Source organism: Camelus ferus, chromosome 32, assembly GCF_009834535.1.
Source record: "Camelus ferus isolate YT-003-E chromosome 32, BCGSAC_Cfer_1.0, whole genome shotgun sequence".
Lineage (NCBI taxonomy): Eukaryota > Metazoa > Chordata > Mammalia > Artiodactyla > Camelidae > Camelus > Camelus ferus.
The window spans coordinates 20,642,483-20,667,275 of record NC_045727.1 but is presented as its reverse complement, the minus strand read 5'-3'; the positions used below and the strand labels follow the sequence as shown (position 1 = coordinate 20,667,275).

At 54.4% G+C, this 24,793-nt stretch overlaps 1 protein-coding gene across 1 annotated transcript in view; it reads right to left on the bottom strand.

Moving 5' to 3' along the window:
- Positions 1-751: 751 nt before the first annotated feature.
- Positions 752-24,793, bottom strand: part of GOLGA3 (golgin A3) — a 43,178-nt gene continuing 19,136 nt past the window's right edge. The window contains 20 exon segments of the mRNA XM_032471938.1: positions 752-3,829; positions 4,571-4,734; positions 5,604-5,768; positions 6,446-6,568; positions 6,789-6,921; positions 7,549-7,688; positions 9,765-9,881; positions 10,351-10,548; positions 11,270-11,413; positions 13,236-13,452; positions 14,080-14,174; positions 15,128-15,238; positions 15,240-15,392; positions 16,206-16,283; positions 17,201-17,569; positions 17,821-17,982; positions 19,044-19,181; positions 21,198-21,400; positions 23,593-23,692; positions 23,694-23,900. Of these exon segments, the coding sequence (XP_032327829.1) occupies positions 3,613-3,829; positions 4,571-4,734; positions 5,604-5,768; positions 6,446-6,568; positions 6,789-6,921; positions 7,549-7,688; positions 9,765-9,881; positions 10,351-10,548; positions 11,270-11,413; positions 13,236-13,452; positions 14,080-14,174; positions 15,128-15,238; positions 15,240-15,392; positions 16,206-16,283; positions 17,201-17,569; positions 17,821-17,982; positions 19,044-19,181; positions 21,198-21,400; positions 23,593-23,692; positions 23,694-23,900 (3,234 nt within the window). The 3' untranslated portion in view covers positions 752-3,612.

Below are 24,793 nucleotides of genomic sequence, written 5' to 3'. Positions count from 1 at the left end.
AGGAAGCGGCTGGCCATCTGAGCCTAGACCACTCCTGCAACACCCACTGCGGGACTGTTAAGGGTAGGTTAGCACAGAACACCTATTTGATGAAGGAGATACAACATAAAGGTAAATCCAGGGGGAGGTATAGCTCAGTGGTAGAGCACATGCCTAGCATGCACAAGGTCCTGGGTTCAATCCCCAGTACCTCCAGCAAAAAAAAAAAAAAAAAAAAAGAAAAGTAAATCCATCGACTTGTTAGCTCATCAGTGCCTGCATATGTCCAGCAACTTTATAAGAAAAGGGAAGAGTTCGGATACATAGAACCATGCCCCTCATGATTACTGCAGGAAAGAAAATCTGCATCTTCAACCTTTCAGGAAGCTAAGGCCACAAAAAGAGGCGGTCAGAGTCTTCATTCAGATAAGGTAGTACGTGTGCTCCCTGACCCCTGGGTATGGACGCTAACCCGGTGGAGGCCTAGGGAAAGTGTCAGCCCCACCGCAAAACCAAATCCTGTGCTGCCGGCTGGCTTCTCCTTCTCTGTGCTTTTTTTCTCTTTTTTTAAACCATGCTGGTTATTAATACTAATATTTAACTGAAGATTCTTACTGATCAAAAAAAGTATGAACGAAAAAGGCAAAACTGGGGAGCTGCAGCATTTCTCTTAGTCAAGTATTTGACCAGAGTTTATAACTGGACAGAAAAGTTACTTCCAAATGTGCTGAAATATAAACATTAAAATGAAGCCACCCCCACAATGAAATGTAAAAAGTCTTTAACAAAAAATAGTTTATTGCACAAATTCAAGGAATTCCCAAGCACGCTTGAATTGATATAAAAAAAAAATCAACATGCTTTTTAAAGTTACAATCCGTTGTGCGTGGTGACAACCTTTCCCCTGAACGGCCCCAACCCGAGGACTCCCTTTTTGTGAGGACATTGTTAAGAGACACGAATAACTTAAAACCACTGAGTTTTCAAGACCCTCTAAAACATTACTCTCAAGGACCCATCATAACCTGGGACCACCATACCGTGAGACTCGCCTGGAACACGGTGAGTGGACTTGTTTGAATAAGGCTCAGAGGGTCCCACACGCCCCAGCGTCGCACACGTTGTGGGGTCCAGGACATTTCTCTTTCAGGTACACTGGTCCGTTTCAATATTAGAAATCTTTACGCACGACATTTAGTTTTTATTAAAAAAAACACTCATGGAAGTGGGAGCTTATGTCGTGGGGACTCTGCAGGCTGTGGCTTTTGCCACTGCAACAAGAGTCTTTAAACTGAGAGCGTTTAACGAGAATCTTCCTAATGCAGCCTTCCACAGGCTGCCTCCCTCGAGGCCCGTCCTGGTCCTGGACCCCAGGCCAGGATACGAGCCAGTTTCACACGCTGTCAAAAACACTGCCTGTGATAGCTTCTAAACAGCAGAATGAAGGCGTGTAAATCTGTAAGACGTGGCATCTATCTGATGTGCACCGTGGAGAAATCAGCAATAACCACGTTGCAATAAGTTATCTTTGGGACGTAAGAAAAACACGTAATAATAGCATGAAGTGTCCAAGCCGAGGACGCGACATACAGTATCCATCGTACAGATGAACTACAGACACCAACACAACGCAATGGCGGGCTTGCCTTTGTAAGTGCTCCAGAGCTGACTGCTGTCTTCCGTGAGCACGTTCCTATTTCCCCCTTCTGCCCACAGCAGAACATTTCCAACGTCACTCACTCAAGAACCTAACTCTGGGAGGTAGCTGTGCCAGTAAAGTCCCTTGGACATAGAAAACCAAAGAGCCAAAAAAACCCCCTACAAATCAAGAGCAAGTGAGTCAAAAACACAGCTTCCTCTTTCAAGATGATGTATTGAGGAAGCCTGAACACAAGAGCCCCGGATGGGGAACTGCGACCAGACACACATGAGGCATCACTGTGGCTGGAAGTGGACAGCCAGGCACTGCCAGAACCAAAGGACGAGGCTGCACCCTCGTCACCAGGTGACGTGGGAGGGCACGGGCACACACACACACAGGCCCCCCACAAGGGCACACGCACGCAGAGGGTGACGCGGCAGAGGAAAACAGGGCCGAGGAACAGAGATTGGCTTTCTCCTGATGGACGTCTTCAGGATTCGTTCATCCTTTCCTAAGAAGAAATGACCGTGACCAGCATTCACGGAAGACCTCAGCAAGCAGTCAGGAAGCAGCTACAGAAGGAGGCTGTGTGTGATTTCTTGGCTCTAAAGATGAAAACAACAGAGTGCAGCCGAAAGAAGTGAGAACATAAATTACACTTTTCTTTCCCGAGGGCACAAAAACAATCTTGTCAAAAATGATTCCAACCTCGGAGGCAAAGGATATATTTATAATGAAGTTTTCAAGTATAATTTCCAAGATTAACCCTGTACCAATGACGTACGTATTTTAGAAGTTCTATTACCTGCTGGGGGAATTTTTTTTCCAATACCAGATGTCCTTGTGGTTATTGCCACTTTAACCTTAGGACTTAACCTTCTACAGCAGATCGTGAGAGAAGAGGAACGACTGAAAACACCGCGCTGCTTTCTGCACCGACGAGACTCGGGTGACACGGTGGCAGGAGCGGATCTGGCCTGGTCAGTATCACCACAGACGTCATCTTCAGACCAGCAGCCTGCGCGGGGGTCCCACACCCTCCCTCTCTCCTCTGACTCAGAACAGTAAACACTATTTTAGGACATCTCAGCAAACTGGGGACAAATGCACAAACCTCGAGTCTCACAGTCAACCATGCAGTGCCGAGGTGCCCTAGGTGGACCCTCACACACCCGGGAGCTCTGACTTCAAGTTCGGCATCCTGACATCCCGCCCGCCCAGGGGTCGGCCACGGTGAGTGAGGCCACATAGGGCCAGGAGTCAGACAGGTGGACATTGTGCATGCAGGATGAGGAAAGAATCTCAAAATAAAGTGAAACAGAAATAACAAAGAACTTCTGTCTAAGGATATTTGGTTTTAGAAGGTGAATAAAATAATTACCTTTCTTAAAATATAATTTTCTGTCTGACGTTCCTAAATCCTACACATATATTATTTCCTAACAGCAGATTTTCAGAAAGGCCATCGACAAAAAGACAGTTCAGGTCATTCTTAAATAAGGTGAGCATATACTTTTAAAAGATTAGATTATGATTTTTCAGGATTTCTATGCACATTCTATGGAGGGATGGTATTGAAAATAAAATAAAATAAAATAAAGACCAAAGGTGCAAATGGAGTCTCACTTCTGCAGGGAGGGAAAACTCTTCCTGAATCAAACAGGACAGTGAGAAACCAGACCCAGAGTGTGGTGACCCCACCAGTGACCGTCTGAGAGCAGCGCCCACTGTCGTCCTAAGAGATCTCCTTCTGCAAGTAACCCTTTGGGTACGTTCAAGACGTCCCTCTGAGATCTAAATGAGGTTTTCAAGATTTGGTCATTTCAGGAGAAAAGCTGGTTGTGATCTGCAAATGACGATTTGTTGACCCTGGGCTCTCGCCCTGCTGTGCTCCTTGTAGAGGCAAATGCAAACCTTAAATCTCATCTTAGAGAAACACAGAGCGCACGGTCCAATGAGCAACATCGGTACGAGGACATTCCTCTGGGTAGCTACGAACACTCGGGGTGGGGCTGCTGAGCGGTCGCTGTTCCAAGCCCCTCTTCAGAGGCCCTGCCCTGACTGTGTCGCTTCGTGTCCCCTCTGGGGTTGGCGTGATCTCCCGACGGGGCGGGGCCGGCGGGGTCCCCCTGAGTCCATGAGGACAGCGACTCATGCACAGTGACCGTGTGAGCCTCCATCTGGCGCTGCAGGCTGTCCATCTCCTGCCTGGGGAGACGGGGGAGGCAGAGGAGGAAGCGCGGTCAGGGGAGAGCCGGCAACAACGTCGTCCCTGCCCTGAGACACAGCAGTCGCCGCGGACTCGCCCCAGTGACCCTGAACGGGACGGCAGCTGGCTCATGCGTGGTGCCTTCTGGGACCAAGGGAACCTCTCTACTTGGACTGGGAAAGTGGTGGGGTCGCAGAACGAGAGGGATCCTGGGCAGTTTTCTCGGCACCCTGCAGAGGCCAACTGGCCATGCGGTGCCCCGCACGGGCCTCTGCTTGGGGACAACGTGGGAAAGACAGTCGAGGGTCCGCCCCTCACGGCTTCCAGCCACGGGGTCAAAGGACACAGGGCCCCATCCTCCCAACACTGGCCTCCCGCTGCTGCCTTTCTGAGGGCTCAGCCCTGTGGCTGGAGGCGTCTCAGGTCGTTTGGCCCTGGGCAGCCCCCCCTTAACAAGTGGCTTGAGGAGGGAAGGGTGTAGCTCAAGTGGCAAAGCGCATGCCTAGCACGTGCAAGGTGCTGGGTTCAATCCCCAGTCCCTCTTCTAAAAAATAAACAAACCAACCTAATTACCTCCCCCCAAAACACAAAACAAGTGGCTTGAGAGGCATGTGACCCTGAACACAGAGCTGCTCAGCTTCTGCTGGGTAGGCAGCGCTGGCAACAGGGAAGCTCCTTCTGGGTTAAAGGTGCCACTTAATCAGAAGGACTCAGTGCCGGGGCCCAGAAGCAGGTCGTACTTGAGCTGCTGCAGGCAGCTGTTGAGGTTCTTGAGGGGCTCCTTGCTGACGGCCGGTGGGGGTCGCAGCAGCTCCTCCAGCAGCGAGGCGGGGACGGGGCAGTCGGGGACCTTCACTGGCGTCACGGGGCTGGAAGAGCTGGCGTCGCCTTTCCGCTCCTTCCTCTGATTTGAAAAGGGACAGAGTTAGCTGCCCCCGTCCCCCAGGAGGCTGCTGGTGGGGCTCCACCACCCCGACTGCTTCCAGAGGTGCCTCCCCAGCATCCCTGGGGCCTCAGGAAGGCATATCCTGCTAGTTCCAAATCAGCAGACCCAACTATACTTCAATTAACAAAATAAACAAATCAGCAGAGCTGGCCACCGCAGGGGTTCACGAATTGGGGGCTGAATAAAGAGCCACCTTTCTGACGCATGTGACAAACATCCAGGCCTGGCTCCTTGGGCGGACGGGGCGGACGGGGCTGAAGGCCCCCCAGGTGTGAGCACGACTGTGGGGCTTTCCACAGCCTGGACGCTGAGTTTCCCTAAGAAATGAAGTTACGTTTTCAACTCCTAAGACACCTCCCTACCTAGGACTTCAAACCTCTGCCACAGATACTTAACCAGGCTGAGTAAACCTCTGGATCAGAGCGATTTCTTTGCAAAACATTTATACGGACCGAGGAGAAAGACAAACGGTGTGTAAACATACAACCTGAGCAGGGCTCATGACAGTGGCTTTCGGGGTCCCTGAGCCCCGAGCCCGTGCTGGTAGCTGTCAGGTCCCTGCTAGGCTCACCGAGAGGGCCAGAGGCCCTTGTTAACACACGAGCTCCACACCCTTGTGTGGCCTGTGAGACGTATTGCAGTAAGACAGCCCTGGAATTGCGGGGGAAAGGCACCAAGGCAGTGATCTGGCCTGGTGTCGCAGCAGAACACTCCCTCATCACCTATTTTCACACAACAGTCGCTCGATGTTGGGTGAGTCAACTCCGTAACTGAATGACCAGGAAACCCGCCAGCCTCCCACCAACACGTCTACGTAGGCCGCTGACCGTCTTGGCCGCACCGCGTCGCAGGTCCAGCTGGAGCTGCTGGTTTTGTTGAAGTAGAGTCTTCATGTTGTTCTTCAGTTCTGACACTTTAGCCTGAAGCGTGAACTTGTCTTTCTGGGTCATGGACAGGTCTCCCCGCACCATCTCCAGCTCAGCTTTAATGTTCTAAAGGGAGGGAAGTCAGGTTTTCAGAAACTGAAACACTTGAACCACTGCTAAAATCTTCATCTGTAGGTCACCAACCCAAGGGGCGAGTGTCTACAGGATCGCTTTTTACCCGACGCTCCCTCCCCAGCACAGCTCCTCTCCCGGAGCCTGGCCTCCATCTTCTGGCCCAAATGTCAGCGCCTCTGCCCAGGAGCTGGTGGTTTTCCTACATTCTACAGTGAACCCCGAGGTGCCTGTTCATATCCCAAGGTCAGAAGCCTAACTACCCCTAGGACAGAACACAAAGCCGTTCTGATTGCTCCTCAAGCCATCCACCTACAGGGAGGAATCTCAGCAGAGTCGTGGCCCTGATCCTTCTCTCAAGTCGTCAAGACTCTCCACACATTTCTTCCTAGAGATGCTTATCACAGATGTGTGAGCTAACGTGTACTGTCTCGGTTTTTGGACTTAATGAGACCCAGTTCCTGGTACACATCACACAGCTCAGCCCAGGCCAGGGCACAGGGTCTCTGATCTCTGCTCAGCACCCTTCAGCGGCCTGGCCTGGCTTCTCTCTGAAACGGGACAATGTCTACAGAAAGGTTTGGTGAGAATATCCGATCTATCGAGAATGCCTGCACAGCACCGGGACAAGCTTGTGACACGCTGCCCTAGGGCCCTTGCATGCCACACACCTGCCATGACTGCTGTATTCCATCCAGTTCCTTTTTACTCTGCTGTTCCGTCAAGTTCAGCTGCTGCTTCAGGGACTGGATTTCTCTCTCCTTCTGATCCACCTCCCATTTGAGATTTTCCATCTAGAGAAGGGAAAAAGTCACGTGAGCAAAAGAATTTTCAAATGGCCTTCTTGCGTTATAAAAGTGCTCTCACTGTATCTCTGCGTGTTGCTTAATATTACACTTAGAAAAAACAAATATCCCTTTCCGAGGAGATAGGGAATGAAGCGAAGTGTCGGCCAGCAGAGCCCAGCTCTGTAAGCACATCCACCGCAGGTGGAAAGCTGCCTCGGAGGCTCACCTCTTGGGTTCCCACGGGCTCTCTGCTCAGCTGCTCGTCCAGCTGCTTCTGCAGGAGCTGGAGTTGCGTCCGGGCCTCGGCCAGCTCTGCCTGGAACTGTGCTACTTCCTGGGAATGCTTCCCCTCCTGAATCCTAGCACGAAGAACAAGGAAGAGTGAAGTCACAGTCTTCCCTTTCCCTTCCTGCTCTACGACGCGGTCAGTTGGACGCTGCATGTGCTGGTGACACTCCTAATGACAGACAATCATGTACGGCTCACCCTGGGCGGGGACTGTTCTGGGAACTCTGCGATGCGCTGTCCTCACTCATCCTCACTGCTCCCCCAGCCCCCCACCGAGGGAAGCTGGGTTGGCGCATTTCACAGATTGTGATGGGAGGGAAAGTGCCACGGGGACCCACGCGCCTGCAGGGCCCAGCACGTATGCCTGCCCTGAGCAACACGCGGCTTGCCCAGAGGGCGCCTACGGTGAGCCTCGGTGCTCGGTGGTGGGCACAGCCCGCAGGGCTCTCTGTTCTCGAAGGAGGCCCAGCCAGGCAGGGCGGGGGCGCATGGCGTCAGGGCCTGCGTTTCAGAGTTAAGCTGCAGGCGTCCTGACGCCAGAACTGGCTCTATGGCTCCTTAGATTTGCCTCCAGAGCCCTGGCAACTTGCTGAGAGACCGGGGGCCTGATGTGCTGAGTGTGCGAACTGGAGGGGGCAGGGAAGCCCCTCAGGAAGCTCTCCGGTGGCGCCGCCTGGCCCGTGCCCGCTCGCACTCACTGGAGCCCGTCGGCCTCTGCCTGCAGCCTCCGCACCGCCTGCTCCTTGGCCTGCAGCTCCTTCTTCACCTCGCTCAGCTCTAAGGTGGCGGCCCTGAAGTGGCGGCGGTTATGGCCCGCTTCCGCCTTGGCAGCAGCAACCTGGGCGGGTGGAGAGCGGCAGCAGCAAGTTCAGAGGCGGAGCCAGGCTGTGCGTGCCCGGGGTGCGAGGAGCAGCCACCCCGCCACCCGCATCCCTGCCAGCCTTGCAGGCTCCCCTTCCAAAGCGTGCAAGTCCCTGTCAGGGACTAAAGCACCGAACGCGTGCCGGACACGCAAGCTCGCGCAGCACAGTGCAGGCAACTGTGACTGAACAGAGGGGCCCGGTGTTCTGGGTTTTCCTCGGGCACATCTGTACGTTTCTTGTTTATTCACAATTCACGTATTTGGGAGAAGTCTACCTTTCCATCAGACCGTCTCACTGTAATAAAGCTACTGAGTATTGTCTGTTTACGATATAACTGGCTTTTACATAGTTAACAGTTTAACTCAAGGTTTTTGAAAAAGACAAGCAAATTCTCCGAATATATCAGTGTTTTCCATCTTCCTTTCCAATAATTTAGTTTTCTCATCTAAGTGCACTAGCAAGCACTTCATTTAAAAGAAGTTTCAAAAAAAATTTTTTAAAGAAGTTTCATAAAAATAGTTACAGTATATGACATATGAATATAGAAAGAACTCTCAAATGTAAGTGGGAAAAATCCTTCCACGGAAGGTATGAGCAGTGGTTGTTACTACTCAGAGGTTCAGGATGGTCTGTCCTTCAATCTCCATATACTTCAAAGCTGTTTACTAGCACGTGCTACTTTTACAATCGGGACAATCAGCCCAAATGCACTTAGAAAAACGAATACACGTTATTCACAATTACCGCCCTTAAAAAAAGAAATCAAAGTCAAATACACTTCATGCCCCCAGCACTTTGAGTTACACATCACCTAGCTAGAAGTTGTAACTTCTTTAAGCTGAGACTAAACCTAAGAAGTGACACTTGAGCATCTCCCACACCAGAGGCAGGATGAGGGGAGAGAGGTAGGGAGAGCTGCCGGCCCAGCTCAGAGCCATCAGAGGGGAGCAACGCCACCCAGAGACCGAGTGTCAGCTGCAGATGCGGCAAATGTGGGTCAAAAATCACTCAATAATGGTTTATGTTCAAACATTCTCAACGTATCTTAAAACTAGTTCTATTTCAGAAGACTGTTTCACTGTGTCACCCAGGAAATAGAGAACTGTTTTCTTCTATCTCTACTACATAATTATGGAAAATTTTGAAAGAACGTGCCAAAACAGGGGGGAGGGTATAGCTCAGTGGTAGAGTGTGTGCTTAGTGTGCGTGAGGTTCTGAGTTCAATCCCCAAATCCCCAGTACCTCCTCCAAGAATACATAAATAAATGAACCTAATTCCCTCCCACCCAAAAAAAGAATTTAAAAAATAAAAAAAATTTTTAAAAAGAAAATAATAAGGAGTGTGCCAAAACAAAACCCAGGTCAAAAGAAAACACCTGCGTGAACATGTGCACGGCCAACGTGCCCTGGGCATCTGTTCCGTGCAGGCACTGGGGTGTGAGGGCGAGGGAGCCGCGGCCCTCGTCCCAGGAAGCTGACATTCTAATGAGGAAAGGGCTCTGTGGAACCACAGGCGCAGAGACGGAGAACGCGGGGCCCGCTAGCCCGCAGGGTGGCTGGGGCAGGCCTCACTGCCAGAGGAGCCGCCTGGTGTGCTGGTGGCCACCTGAGTGTGGCCAGCAACAGCCCGAAAAACTGCTCCAAACACAGAAAATGGCCCAGGGTCTCCAGACTGCTTTTCCTGGTTGCTTTTTTAACACAAATGGGATCACCGTCCTGCTCTGCAGCCTGGTGTTCTAACTCCCTCCCTAACGCGCGCAGGGAGTCTTTCCTAGCGGGTATAGAGCCGTGTGCAGGCCTTACTCCCGCCTGCCGGCGCCTTGGTTTAAGCTAAGCCCCTCTTCCACTGACGAGCCTGGGGGCTCTCTAGCCTCACTGTCACCAGCACCACGATGACACCTCTGTCCTCGGACACGGCAGAAAAGGCGTTCACGCGGTAAGTTCCTGGACGGGAACCTACGTGCCGAGGGTACCAATACTTCAGACACTGGAAAATCACAGCCCTGAAGGCTCTATGAGTTGTAACTTGGACCCGGGCGGGAGCCACGCACCTGCTCCTCCAGGCTGTGCGCTGTCGACCTCTCCTTCTGCAGCGCGGCCTGCAGGGCCTGGACCAGCTGCTGCACCCGGCGGTCCTCCTCTTCCTTGCGCTGCAAAACCGCCTGCACCTACGGCACAGGCCACGAGTGGGAGGAGGACAGATGGACGGGCGGACGGCAAGTTCCCAAAGCCTAGGAGCCCTGGGGGAAGGCATGGGCCACGCTGATCGGGGCCACGTGCACATGGGGGGGCCTGGCGTTGTGGCGGCACACGACATCACGTGTTGCCAGCAAGGGTACAGCCAGGGCAGGTGCGAGAACTGATTCCATCTCCGGAGACTGTCATGGCAAAAGCTGCAACCTCAGCTCACAGGGACCCAAAAGATGCACGTAAGTCAGGGGTTACAAACGCAAACCCCTTCACAGCAAGGCCGGGACAAGGGGCTTGAGACCTCCCCTGATTCCCTGAGCCTCTGTTCCTGCACCTTGGCCCTGCAGGTGGTGATGATGATTCAACACCAACCAGGCGGCTGACACACTCCGAGGGCTGCCTGGCCTGCAAAGTCTCCTTCTGCTTCTGGAAAAAGAGTTTCAATACCTGAAGATTCAGCTGAACTAGGTCTGCTTCCCTCTTGGCCAGAGCTGTTTCCAAGATGCTGTTGTGCTCCCGCAAAGCTGCATTGGACTGTCCCAGGCCCGTCAGCTTCCCTCTCTCATGTTCTAACTCAAGAGCCAACTTCTTATTTGACTCCTCAAGGCGCTTTATCTTCCTCCTAAAGCCTCTGGACTCCTGGAGCTGAAACAAATCAAAGTCACCCTGAAGCCAGGTGGTTACACATCCCAGTTCCCGGAGCTACGGCACACCAGAAACCGAACAGCTAGAGCCAAAGCGCAGCAGCCAGCAGCCAGGGAACGCACCGGATGCAGCGGGCGCTCGCTTCACAGCTGGGAAAGCGGCCGCAGTCTATTCCCTTCCCAGACCCCCAGCCAACAGCCCAGCTTTCCCCCGAGGACCACATACTTCTGGAGAAGCACACCCCAGGTCGGAGCCCAGATGGGCCCAGACATGCGTGTGACTCAGATGGCGCGCAGACCCACAGCTCCTGATGGCCACCTGGGACCCCAGGGAGAGCCCGTGGCAACAGTGCCACGCTGCTGTGTGGGCACCACCTGCCGCCACAACTGTCTCTGGGCCCGAGGGCTACATGGAGTTCCTCTAAAGGCTGAAGCTAGTTTGAGCTCGGTTTCTTCTCTGCCACCAGGGCTTCTACCTGGGAGCAGCAGGGGAGCCGCCAGGAATGTGGCCGATGGCCTTACTGAAGGGCGGGGGGCACGCAGCGGGCCTGGCTGGAGAGCTGATGGCACCACACGGGTGAGGAGTCTGGCAGCACGGGCAGTCAGAGGCCCAGAGCAGCGGCCAGGCGGCGACGCTGAGCACACAGGCTGGGCTATGACTCGGGGCCCCCTCCCTGCCTCTGAGCTGCGCTCGGGGCCACACAATGGCAGGACCTACCTACCTCGTCCTCCAGCTCCAGCACCTTCTCCCGGTGCTCCTCCAGCTCCTGGCCAGTCATCGCGATGACCTCTTGGAGCTCCCGCTCTAGCATTGTCTTGCTGTGGGCGACGGTCTGCAGCTCCGCCTCCAGGGCCTGGATCCTCTCCTGATGGACAGGAAGGTGAGCCTGGTCACAGGTCTCCGCATGGCCTCCCCTAGCACGTGACCCCACATCACAGAGGCAGAATGAGGCTGCTGACCACGCTCGACAGGCGAGATGCTCTCTGCCGGACTCTCCTCTTGGTTACAGTTAACTACGCTCAGCAGGCACGCAGGAGTGACTCACAAAGGTACTTTTTCAGTTAAACACTATGAAAGCAGGTGGGAGGGTTTAACTCAAGTGGTAGAGGGCATGCTTAGCAGGCACGAGGTCCTGGGTTCAATACCAGTACCTCCTCTAAAAATAAATAAACCTAATTACCTCCCTCATCCCCCACCAGAATAAAATAATTAAATAAAACAATAAAAAGTGAAGAAAGAAATCCACTATTCTACAAATTTGAATCACAGAAATTCTAAAAATTACTAAAAAAAAAAGCTTTGACAATACAGAACGACTACTCTGTGGCAGATAGGCTGCAGTATAACCAGGACCACGCTCGTGTGCACGCACAAGTGCACACAGACACGCGCACGCTGGCTGCTGTTACGGTGCGGGCGCTGGTCTGAGCACTTCACACGTCTCCTCCACTCACTCAGAAAGCTGGTCCCATTTCACAAGGAGAAAGGAAACTGCAGTTGAGTAAGCTGTCCCCCTCCCAATGTTTTCAAAAGTAAGCAGGCGAGAGGGAACACTGAATTGATCTATTTCCGCAAGAGAACACCACGCTATGATACGGCCTCCTCACTTAAATCGAGAGGAGAGAGAAATAGAGAGAAAACACAATTACCAAGCGTAAGCGTGTTATTCACATTGCTGAGTAACAAGTGAACTGCAAATGACCTTCAGCAGAAGTTCACACCCACGAGCAAAAGGGAAAGGCAGTGGTCAGATCCAGGACACTGACGGCGACAGTGCGAAATCCAAGAGCTCGCGTCTCACCAACACCCCCCAGCACACACACAAGCCAGGAGGACTTGCCGCGCTGCCCCGTCCTCCATCCTAAGACAGACCCCAAGGCCGGAGGCTCCCGCCCCCTGAGGCGACAGTAGGAAGAGCAGTTTCAGCGCCCCCGCCCCTCACCGTGTGGGGCCCTGGTCCTTCTGAACCCTAGGGCTTCACAGCCACCCCCACCAAAGCCACCCTCTCTGGCCCCAGGCTTGCCCCTGCTCCTGCATGCCAGCTCCCCGGCACTGTCCCCCGCAATGCCACCTCCTGCTTGCTCCCCTGCCACCTCCACTCAGTCTCCGTCTTCTCAGCTGCTGGCACAGCCTCTCCCGGCCTAGCCCTTCCTCCTCACTGCTCCTCGGGGTCCTCCGGACAGGACAGTGACTGGTCTCAGCCAGCTCTCTGTCACACGGAAGTTCCAGTCCAAGTCCCTGACCCAGCCCACTCACCCACCCTCCAGTGGGACCCTCCCTGCCCACCTGCCCTCCCCAGAACCAGTGCAGGGCGCACCTGGTACAGGAGCACCCCTTGGCTGGGAGGCCCCTCTCATTCAAGACCAGTTCGGAGGTCACCTTTTCAAAAAGCTTTCCTGGATTTTCCAAACACTCACCCCAAACCTTCTCACTGCCCCTTGTCCGCTCACAGAAGCTCCTCCCCAGACACCGGGGCGGAGGGGTCTGGCCCAAGCAGGGGAGCCGAGGGGGAGAGAGGGTCCCCACGTCACCGGAATCCCTGTCCATCCGTAACCGTGCGGTGTTTTAAAGAGACGCTAGCCCACCCCTCCTTTCCAGGCCCTCTTGGGGCCCAGAGGGGAGACGCCCGTAAGCGCCAGGCCCCTGCGTGAGTCTCTGCGACCGGCCACAGCAGACAGGCTACCCACGTGCAGAGCGAGGTCGCCGCCGCCGTCAGCCGCCCGGGCTCTCAGCTGGTGCAGCTCGGCCTCAGCGGCCTCCCTGCCCACCAGGGCCTCCTGCAGGCGGCGGCTGAGGATGCCCACGGCGTTCTCATAGGCCTTATGCTTGGTCTTCATCTCCTTCTGCGCACTGCTCAGGTCTGAGCCCAGCCGCTTCATCCTCTGCTTCTGCTCGGTGATGGCCCTGGGGCGGGCAGACAGAGAAGGAAGTCCTCACTCACTCCGGCCCTACTGCGCCGCGCCAAGCAAAGGCAACGTGTGTCTGGCCAGTTCTGCCCTTCTCGGCCTCCAGCTCCCTCCCTGGGGCTCTGATGGGTGGCCGCCCCCCGCTACCACACTGCCCAGGATGGGGTGGGTGGCGGCCTCCGCAGAGCCCAGCCCTGCGCTTACACCCACCCTGCTCCCTCTTGGGGCTGCTTCCAATGTTCTTCCAGAATAGCAGTCAGAAACTCAACTGTCAGGTGCACAGTAAATCAGAACAAAGCCCAGAGGCTCCCCCCATGCGCATGTGCCCCGGGAGGGTGGACACAAGCGTCAACCCTGGTCTGGGAGCCAGGGGTGGGGAGGGCGCTATTGCCATCAGCGCTTGATGCGAAAAGTCAAACAAAAACAAAAATGAACAGGGACCGTTTGTTAAAGCAGGTGTGGAACCGCCCAATGACGACAGAATCACTTTGCCAGCTTCATCTTTGGCACTGACATCCCAGGCCAGGGCAAGTGTGAGCAGACCTGGCGAGGGCTGCACAGACAGCGCTCAGGGCCTGGCCTGGCCCCCGCCCGCCACCCGCTCCTCCCTCCCACGCCCCCATACTTCGTGGCTTCTTGCTGCAGCTCCTCTATCTGTTTCTTGAGCATCTCGTTGGCCTCCGTAAGAGCAACCATCTGCTCTTTATCCAGCTGCAATGACTTTGAATAAAGGGAGAGAAAGACAAAGTGAGGAGTGCAAAGCCCTCCCCAGGAAGCCCAGAGGTCGGGACTGGCTTCCCCTCTGAGGGGACTGACAGAGGACCTTGTCACAGTGACCACCTGACAGGGGTCAAGAGTGCCCTGAGCTGCCTGTGCCAAGACTGCTGCTGGGCAACAGGTGGGAAGGACTGGCTAACAGGAAAGGCCCACTGGACCCCCGACAGAGCCCCCCGGCCCCTTCCCTGCTTCTCCCAGCCCTCTCCAGAGCAGCCATGGGCCCTCCTCCTGGCCTCACTTGCTGCCGTTTTCCTTCTGTGCAGTGAGAACTGTCCCAGGACGAGTTTGCCCCTGAAAGCCCTGAGCACCTCAAGGAATGCACGTGTCCTCATAGCTGTGGGTGTCACACCACACTCCCCCAGGGCCCTCTTCTCCCCTGCACCCTCCTGGCTCTCAGTTGCAGTCTCCAGCCAGTCTTTCTACCTGAACCCTGCCTGGCCCGCTCTGTGGCCTTCTGAAATGTTACATGTAAGACAGAGCCCTCCGTCTGCTCCCTGTCCACCGCCCTCCCCAGGTCAGCGGTCTCCCAGTTTCTAATCTCAGGACACACTCCTCAGTCTTGACAGGAACCTGGACTGAGGGTCTCATCTCAGACCCTGGGGCTGACCCTGCCCCACGATCTCTTATGGGCTCCCACCCCGACGCTCACCTCCCCTCGACCCTGGGGACCCTCAGGTGCACACATCAAATCCGGTGACCGGCTCCCAGAGCACATACAGCCCAGAGCCCAGCACCACATTGTCCTTGCGCTCCGGGTCCCCCGCCTGCCCCACCAGATGGGAGCTCCAGCAGGGCCTCACTCCAGGCTGCTGGGCTACAGACCTCCCCATGTGTGCCCGCCCCCAGCACGGCCCCAGGCACATCGGCAGGACCTTCTCAGTCAAGTGCTCCCGGACCTGCAAGCGTGTCTCCACCTCATCGCGCTCCCTCTGCGCAGACTGGAGATGCCCTTCAAGGTCCACCACCTGCTGCCGGGCCTGGGACACTTCCCTCTGCAGGCGCGTAGTGCTCCACCTCCACCGACCTCTTCTCCCCCTGAAGTTGGATGAACTCCTGCCTCAGCTCCCTCATCTCCGAGTCCAGCCTCTTCTTTGTGGCCTTCAGCTCACTGATAAGCTGGTCTTTGGAGGTGGCGTCCCGGCGGTAGGCCTCCACCATCACCTGCCGAACGAGACAGTAGCTGCAGCCAGCGCGGGGCGGGGCCTTCCGAGGGTTCTGGGGCCTTAAAGAAAAATGTTCACTGCGAGTCTAGGCAGAACTGTTGTGGGGCTAAGGATAACACATTTCACCAAATCCAAGATACCACCACGGAGACTTGCCGTGGCTTTATGCACTGGAGCAGGTCTGGGTGACGCCTGGAGCGGCCACGGAGCTGCTGGGACCTTAATTGCCTCACCTGCCCCCTCCAGTGCCCCCCCCAGCTTCTGATGGGGACCCCCGCTCACATCCCAGGGATGAAACCCACAAGCACCTGGTGCGCCCTCGGTCATCCTCCCTGAGCCCCTTGGTGATGCTCTGCGCCCCTCCTCCCACAGCACTCCCACAGCAGAGTGGGCCTGACTAACGTGGAGGGCCTCGTCTCAACGCTGGACTGAGGTGTCACTTTTTCAGATATGACAGGCAGGACACTGGACCGGTGTGGTGGTGACACACGCTCACCCTGATGTGACAGCAGGCGTGGTCCACGTAATGCCAACCCCGCTGTGAGAAGGCATCCAACCTCAGAGACACACGAATGGGAGAGTGAGCGGGTATCTTAGAATCAAAAAAGGGCCTTCCAAGAACTGGAGTCTGGCTGTTACCTCCCTCCTGAATGACTTCCTTCCAGTGAAGTGATTAACCGCACAGGATTTTCTTTTTTTCCTTTTTTTAAAAATTTTAATTTCGTGAAGCAGAGCTTAAAACTTTGCCAAACATACAGGACTTTCTTCACGCGCCTGTTTTGCAGGAAGGAAACCAACCCCACGTTTTTACCTTTTGTTGAAGAAACTGTTCCTTTATCTTCTGCGTCTGCTTTTTCAGGGCGGCAGCTTCTTGCTGCAGATGCTCCACCTGCGAGGGACACGCATGCAGACGTCACCCTGACGGCTCCACCTGTGCACGCCACTGACCTGCTCCAGTGTGTCTCTCCTAGAAACTGTCCTAGCACCTGTCAATGTGCCCAGACAAACCACAGCCTGCTTCCCAGGAGGAACACACGTTACTGGTCTCCTCCTGTCCTCGACGCTCACAAGGGGGATTTGAAGACACAATCGCTCCCGACACCCACTCCACTTCCTCCACACCCTGAGCTTTCTTGTTTCGTCTGCGTTTTTTTTCTTAACTTTTAAATTTTGTTTTGTTGGGGAGGCTATTAGGTTTTTCTTATTTTTTTAACGGAGGTGCTGGGGGTTGAACCCAGGACCTTGGGCACATCAGGTGCATGCTCTAGCCCAGCGCTTCACCCACCCACTCTGCATTTCTTAACGTTCACCTACATCGTCAGGAATGATGGCATGACCGTTCCCCAGTGTTGCCTGCTGGGTCCTGTCCACATGCACCCGGGCCTGCAGAGGCCGTCTCCCCGCCCTCGCCCACTGACACACCACAATCGGCCTGCCCACGCGTCCGGGGGCCGCACAGCCGTCAGGCACCCGGGAAGGAAAGAACAGAAGTTCCACATGGCTTTCCCCTGCCTGACTCCACATCGCAGGTGGACAGAAACTGGTGTTTTTTAGATTACTTCCAAAGCCCCGAACATAACTCTGTTTCCCGGTTCTCCGCCATCTACACACCCAGCGGCTCACGCAGGCCCAGAGGCATGCCCCCAGCTGAGCTGTCGTGGGTTCCTTCCCCAGTCGAGCCCTGGGCCCTGCCCTGGATGTGTTCTTCCCCGTTTACAAAACAAGGAGTTCAAAAAAAGACCAATCAGCATTAACTCCTGTGTGCGTGATTTCGATTCAGAGCAAGCTGATGGCGAAGCGCGTTACCTGGCCGGACTTGACGGCTAACTCTCGTCTCAGCTGCTCTAAAGTTTCTGACGTCTCCTGGGTACCTTCTTCCAGGCGTTTTGCTCCTCTAGCAAACTCCTCCCTGCTGCTCTTGGCTGCTTGCAGAGCCACCTCCAAGACGATCTTCTCGTTCTGCAGGAAATGGATCGCGTCGTCCTTGGAGGCGGCCTCCCCCTGCAGCTCCTCCAGCCTGGCCTGCAGTTCGTCGTACTGCATCTGCAGGCCACCCAGGGACTGCTCCCGGGTCTGCAAAGCCTCCTGGGTCGCGGTGAACTGCTTCAACAGGTCCAAGTGCTCCTGCTGCAAAGCCTCAAGCTGCTGGTCTCGCTGAAGCAAAGTCACCTTCACCTGGAAGAAAAAGGACCTGGAGTCAACGTGGTTGTGCTGTAAACAAAACACCACGTTTCCACGTTCAGGTTGGAAATAATCTGGATGGACGCCATGGAGGCAGCCCTCTACGGAAAGCTGCAGGGTGGACGAATACTAGCAGAAGTGAGCAGCGGCAGGTCTGAGGATGTGACGTTAAGACCAGACCGACGGGCAGGCTGGCCCAGGCGAGCAGAGCGGGGCGTCAGCGCAGGGCCATGGTGGGTCCCTGCCTGCTCTAAGTGCTGCTCCAGCGTTGCTGCTGAGGCCACCATCTTCTGCAGCTGCTCCTTCTCGTCTTCAAACTCCTCCAGCTTCCTCTGCAGGTCCTCCTCCACCATCGTCTTTGCCTCCTGAATCTGCACAAAGGCAGCCTCCTGGTCCAACATGTCAGCCTGGGCCCAAAAGACAGAGGGTTTTTTTAAAAAGTGGGATAACCTGATGGCTATGGCAGATGCAGCGGGTAAACCCAGTCCCCCCCAGTGACAGCCCTCGTCCAAGTCACTGTCCCGTCTGCCACCCACAGACAGAGGGTCCTGGAACAGAACCTCCGTGGCTGCCTCTTAGGTGAGGACAGGTCGCAGCCCCGCTGGGGTGTGGGACACGGCACATTCTCTTTCACAAGATTACTTCTCGATGCCTCTTGGTGAAATGGGAACCCAGGGGCCTTGGGACCTGACTAGGTAGATAAGACCCAATCTAGGTGTTTTCTTAAGGAAAAAAACATCAGATTAGAACTTAAAATCGTTCCAGTTCTTTGACACTGAGCCCTTGAAGTGTATGTTTGACTCAAGGATTCTCTCTGATCATCCATGTCATCTGCACGGACAAAGGGGAGGGGCAGAGAAGTGAGGAGGTGGGCGACCACAGCAGTCACAGGACGCCAACCTTCCATGTGACTGGGAAAGGCCAGTGACGTTCTCAGCACACAACTGCCTCACTACTCAGAAAATAATTCACGGAGGCAGCTGGACATGGTCCTGACCCGTCCCCTGGCTGTCGGAGGGCAGAATGGTGGTGCAGGCTGGGCGCTGGGACCAGGCAGGCTCTGAGGTGGTCTCAGACATATGATGTACTAAACTCCTCCCTCCTCACCCGCTCGCTGCCCAGGCACACAGTGGCCCACAGATGAGTCCCAAATTACCCTGACAACTCAGACATGAGGGAGGGGATGAGTGTACAGCAAATGCGAGGAACAGAATCCCCATGCCTGACATCACTGCAGGTGGCTCAGGAGAGTATTCTGAGACACATGTACGTGTGTGTACAGTATTCACGTTGCTGCGTATGTGGACGTGTTGGTATGGTTTCTTAACCTGGCTCACTGTCACCAAAAAGAAGCCCAAACCCCAAACAACGCAGCCATACAGCCACCCCAGGAGCAGCACCCACCTCGATGCCCTGGAGCCGGGGCCCAAACCCCAACACAGTGCGGCCGCCCCAGAGCAGCACCCACCTCGATGCCCTGGAGCTGGGCGGCAATACGCTCCTTCTCCTTGATGGACTTCTGCTGGGTCTCCGTCAGCTGGTGGGACAGGGACACATTCTCCAGTTTCAGGTGCTCCAGGAGGCCCGCCTGGGTCATCTGTCCAACCTTTAAAGAAAAACACCACAAGGTAGAAAGGTGCAAGGTGCCAAGCACCAAGTACAGACAGCCAGTCTCTGAGGCCACGAGGGTGAGGGTCACTGTAACAGTGCCGGTCCCCAGGAGGGCCACTCCCCAGGACCCCTCCACGCAGGGCCTCACTGCCCACCCTCGCAGCTTCTCTAGGTTCTGTGTGCCTAAGAGGGGCTGGCCAACAGCCCAGAAGTGAGTGCTCTTCACCCTGAAGGCCTACACAAACGCTCCCATCAAAGGTGCACCTCTGAGCCCTGAAGGTGGGAGGCCTCATCTGGACGGCAGGGACAGCCAGGGCTGGAATCTGCCCACCCAATGAACGGACCACCTACAGCCAGACACATTTCAGGCCCTGCCTGCTCAGTGCCAGGCTGAACCTGGCCACTTCCAGGAAGTGGCACTGGCTATCCAGCCCGGCCATCTCAGACCTCGAGCACACCCCTTCCAGAGCCAACATGAACGCTCCTGGACCTGCAGGTGCCAGATACAACTGGAAGTTGTGAGCACTGGGGTTTCAGGGGAAGCCGCCCAGAGCAAAGTCAGGCGCTGTCTGTCGGGGTTTTACTTCAAGGCAACAAATGAACAGACTACCTTGCATTCTCCTCCCACCTGGACGGTCCCAGGACACTTCCATGTTATGGGAAAAGAGGGCGAAAATTACGAACGCCAACTAACGAACGCTGAACCTGGGTGCCAGAGGCATTTGACAAAAGCAGGTATGGTCCTCACGCTGCCACTCTCTTGGACTCTGTCTCTACTTTTGTCTTCCAAATTCCACTTCTGACTTACGTTAGGACACATAAATCTGGCTTCTTTAAGTATTTTATGCCTCAAATAAATGCATAACTTCAAAATTGCATTGACTTGCGATGGTCTATTTCTAAGCACACTGTAAACAGAACAAATGCTTATCTCTACAAGCATTTGTATGCATGCTTAAAATATATATATACATTTTTTAAAACTTCTTGGGGGGAGGGTGTAGCTCAGTGGTAGAGTGCCCTCTTAGCATGCACGAGATCCTGGGTTCTATCCCCAGTGCCTCCACTGAAAAAATAAATTAAAATAAACAAACAAACAAACAAACCCAATTATCCTCCCCTAGCTTAAAAAAATTAATTTAAAAAAAACCCTTCTATTTTGTGTATTTGTAGACTTAAGATTTTTTGAAAAAAGAGAATTTGATGGGGTTAGTACTTTCCATCCTCTACTTGAGAAATCAAGTTTTAATTAATCTACAATATTTTACCTGGGGGAAAAAAAAGGGTGGGGGAATAAAACTCACAGCACAATTCAAAAAGAAGACATGCTGACTGAGGCACCATCAGCACCCTCAGGATTGGTCCTATTAGTCCAAAGCACTGAGAGCTGGAGCAAAACGCTGTGGAGCAACTTGCCCACCGCTCCTGAATGTCTCCAGAGCACGCTGCGGCCCTGGTCACCCTGCAGACCTGGACTGGCCCCTGCTCTCACTCACACTCAATCAGGGGCCAACGCACTTGCACCCGGATAAAATGGAAAGGAGAGGAAAACGTCTCCCCCGAAACGGAGGAAATGAGTGTTCTCTGGAAAGCTCTGGGGGTCAAGCAGCTGGAGGAAGGAGCAGCTCCACCGGGAAGGTAATGTGTGCTGTGCTCCGTGCACAGGAGGGATGCGTCCCAGGAGGCAGAGGAGCCCGTGAATGGGAGTCTTGAGACCCAGGCAGATGTCGATATGACAGCAGGGTTCAAATGATGGAAGGTGCCCTCCAAGGAGGTGGTGAGATGTTCTGCATGCAGGAGGCCCCGGGGGAGGGGGCTGAGAGTTAAAAATGCTCTAGCGGAGGCTGTAAAACTCCCTGGGTCAGCTGGTCACGGAAGGCGGGCACTAGACAGGACAGGGTATGGGCTAGACAGGTAGTTAGAGGATTTTGAAAACACCCTGTGAAATCTAAAACCAATGTAGGGAAAACTGCTCCACAGGAGACGCGACCAGCCGCGTCAGGGGCCCTACCTGGATGTGGGCCATCTCGCCCTGCAGTCTGACCCGGGCCTCCTGGGCCAGGGCAAGCTGCTGCTGGTACCACTGCCGGACACTCTGCAGAGACGAGATTTCGGCCTGGGACGCCTTCAGCTTGCTGGCCAGCGCTGTGCGCTCCAGTTGCACCTGCTGCAGCTGGCTCTGTAAGGCTGTCATCTGTTGTCGCAGGTCGTGCACTGAAAGCAAGAAGCACAGCTGCTCGGACCACCTGCACCAGCCAGGAGAGCCAGAGCCTGCACCGACATTCCGGTCAAAGTCAGAGCAAGAAACACACTAAGCCTTCTCGGTCACAGGAGCGACGTTCTGCAAAGTCGCAGGGGCATGCGACAGTGAGGACCGACCCACAGGTCCTGGGGGAAACACGGGGTTAGGTTCTGGCCACGTTTCATCACATACGATCGATACATAACCTTGTTTTACTGTGTTTCTGTTTAAGGAAGACACCTGACTTCCTGTCAGTTCAGTAACACCGAACCGACAGCTGACAGCACTGCAACTTGTGCCTGAGCAAAGCCAAACTAACGTGTGTATTTTTCTCCAAAAAGCACATCACAGCCTTCCTGCACTTAGGAGCACCAGGTGGTGTTTGGGGTTAGTTGTAAAGAGCAAAATGACCCCCAAAAGCACACAAATGCAGAAAATGTGGCACTAAGTAGACCACGAAAGGGCACGCATCTGTGGTGCAGGCGCTGCACCGCGAAGGCTGAGCCTCACACATCAGGCGACTCCAGCCCTTCCCTGCTCCGCACTGTGTGCCCGAGACCCTGAAGGAGCTGTACTGACCTGGGGAGTCAAGTACATTAGGGAATCTGCAAACATGAAGATCGGCCACACCACTGCCGGGTGTGGCCTGTGGCTCTAGCCTTTGGCCTGAAGGCATCCACGAAGCATCCACAAACTCAGGAATGGAATCCTGTTGCTAACTCGGCACTAGAACCCGCTGGTTGGCTGCTACAATCAACGTTTAGCACTGATGAAGGGGGGGGGGGGGGAGGGGGAGGAGACCGGAGATCTCAGACAACCCAAATCACGGTGCAAACAGAACCAAAGACTGAAAGAGAGAATTGCACCAAATACTGAAGAAAGCATTTACAAGTCTGATGACAGTTTCCAAAGATATAAAACAAAACAAAACAAACACCATAGGAACCCCGACCCCTGCTCCGAAATTCTTGGGGACAGCTGTGGCTCAGGGTTCAGAGTGGTGGGACTCGACATCAGCCTGCACCCCCGTCCACCACGGGGCAGGCCCCTTGCATGAGGCAGGGGGAGGCTCACCCCGTGCTCATTGAGGCCCGCACTGCTGCCTGCTGGGCTCTGGTCAGGCCAGGTCTGGCCACCCAGAGCGACCCAGTGATTCTGGAGGTCAGCTCTTCCTGCTTTTATCACTTTCTTAAGGGACTAGGCATTGTAAAATGCCCAGAGACTAAAAATGACTGGCTGCTTTATTTCCCACTGGCCCTTTCTCCTCCTGGTATCAGGATAAAGCTCCTGTGACAGTTTGCGACTTTCACGTCATCAGATCTGAAAGCCAGTCTCACCAGCCTCCCAGTCGAGACTCCACATTGGCAGATGCAGGTCTTCACAGCAGCCCCGCTGCACCGCTCTCACCTCCCAGACACCCAGAGCTCTGGGACAAGACTGTCGCCTGTCCAGCCTGCACTGGGGGAGCAGGGCCTGGGCTGACTGTACACCCCCGGGCTCCCACCTTGACTCTCCCCACCCCGACTCCCCAACCTCCCCCCTCCCGTCAGCGGACACTGAGACACCATGAGCCTGCAGACGACCCGGCCAGGTGCAGAGCATGGACTCTAGGGGTGGAGCACGTGTCCCCAGGATAAGAAGCAGGCGTGAGGGGAGGGCCACATAGGTTCTCCGTGCTTGGCCTGCCACCAGGTTCCCTGACTCCCCTGTTCCAGTGGTCTACCATTCCAGGGGTGGTTCCCACAGGGGTCCAGCTAGACCCCAAATCTGAACTTATGTGAGGAAAAATAAAGTCCACAGTCTAAGTGTTGCTTTAAATATTTTAAATAGCATTTGCAATTCTGTGGCATAAGCAGGAGCTCCAGCCCCCAAACAACAATGGCCTGGGAAGGCAGGACGAGGGGGAATGATTACTACTGACCATCCAGCTCTAAGACCCATGGCATCCCCTTGACGTGCGTGCAAAACCAGGCAGAATTCCAGGAGCGCAACCAAAAACAAGGCAAGTGGCCACATCATGTATGAATAGGAAGGGACTACAAGCCCCTACGACAAGACATGACAAGAGCTCAGTCCCCAGTGCAGAGTGATGCACCCACCCCAGGCCACAGCCCCCAGGCCCCCGAACGGGACCGAGGACAGAGGCAGACGCAGGACCACGCACCTGTGTTGTCCTTGCTGAGGATGCTTCTCTGCATCTCCTCCACTTTGGCCATCAGTCTTTGGTACTGCTCCTCTGCCACCTGCAGGTCGCTGTTGGAGGACTGCCAGGCTGGCATTCTTGGCTTCCAGCATGTTCTGCAGGTCGGTCATTGCCTGCTCTAGGTCCCAGCAAGACTGCTTTAAGGTGTCAACCTCCGAGCTGAGTGAGTCCTGCCTCTGCTGGCTGCTGTGGCTGAACTCCACCTGTGCCTGGAGCCTCGTGCTCAGGGCAGCAAGCTGTGCCTGCAGCTCTGCCTTCTCTTTAAGTGCCTGGAAAGATCCCCAAAGAGCCACACTGACTTCCAGAAAAGTAAGTCACTTCCACCTCGCTTTTCACGCAGGCCAAAACACAGCCAGGGAGACAAAGAAAGGTGTCTGACAGGTGGACTTTGCAGGAAAGCACCATGATTTCCAAAATATGCAGTCGCTCCAGCAAGACAGTCATCCCAAGAGACGGGGTTTCTCCACACAGGCCCAGGAGGCAGGAGGGGTCACTAAAGAATCTGCAAAGGGCAGGGCCACCACCCACCCTACAGTCAGCCTACTGGGGTCTGCAGAGCAATTCCAAAATGCAGAGAGTGGCAGAATGTCGCTCATCGACACCCATCAGGAGAAAACCAACCTCGTAAAGACAAGCAACAAACTCAACACACAGAATAACAAAAACCCAAAGAAAACACGTGAACTGAGCCAATGCAATGCGGTTAAGATTTTTCCACTAAGAGTAAATTAGTATCTTCATAGAAATGCCAGAAAGTTTGGCACCCTTACCAATCCACAAAGATCCTGGTTTAGATGCAAGTGAAGAGCAAATCAAATCCCAAGAGGATAAGAAAGTAAAGCAAAAGTACCCTCAACTATTTACAACAGCCAAGACGTGGTAGCACCTAAATGTCCATGGACAGATGGCTGGATACAGAAGCTGCGGTATGTTTAGACAATGGAATACTACTCAGCCATAAAAAAGAGTGAAATGCCATTTGCAGCAACATGGACGGACGTGGAGAACATCATTCTAAGTGAAGCCAGAAAAACAAAGAAAAATACCATATGATACCACTCATACATGGAATCTTAAAAAGAAAAGAAAAGAAAAAAAAGGACACTAATGGACTTATCTACGAAACAGAAACAGACTCGCAGATACAGTAAACAATCTTATG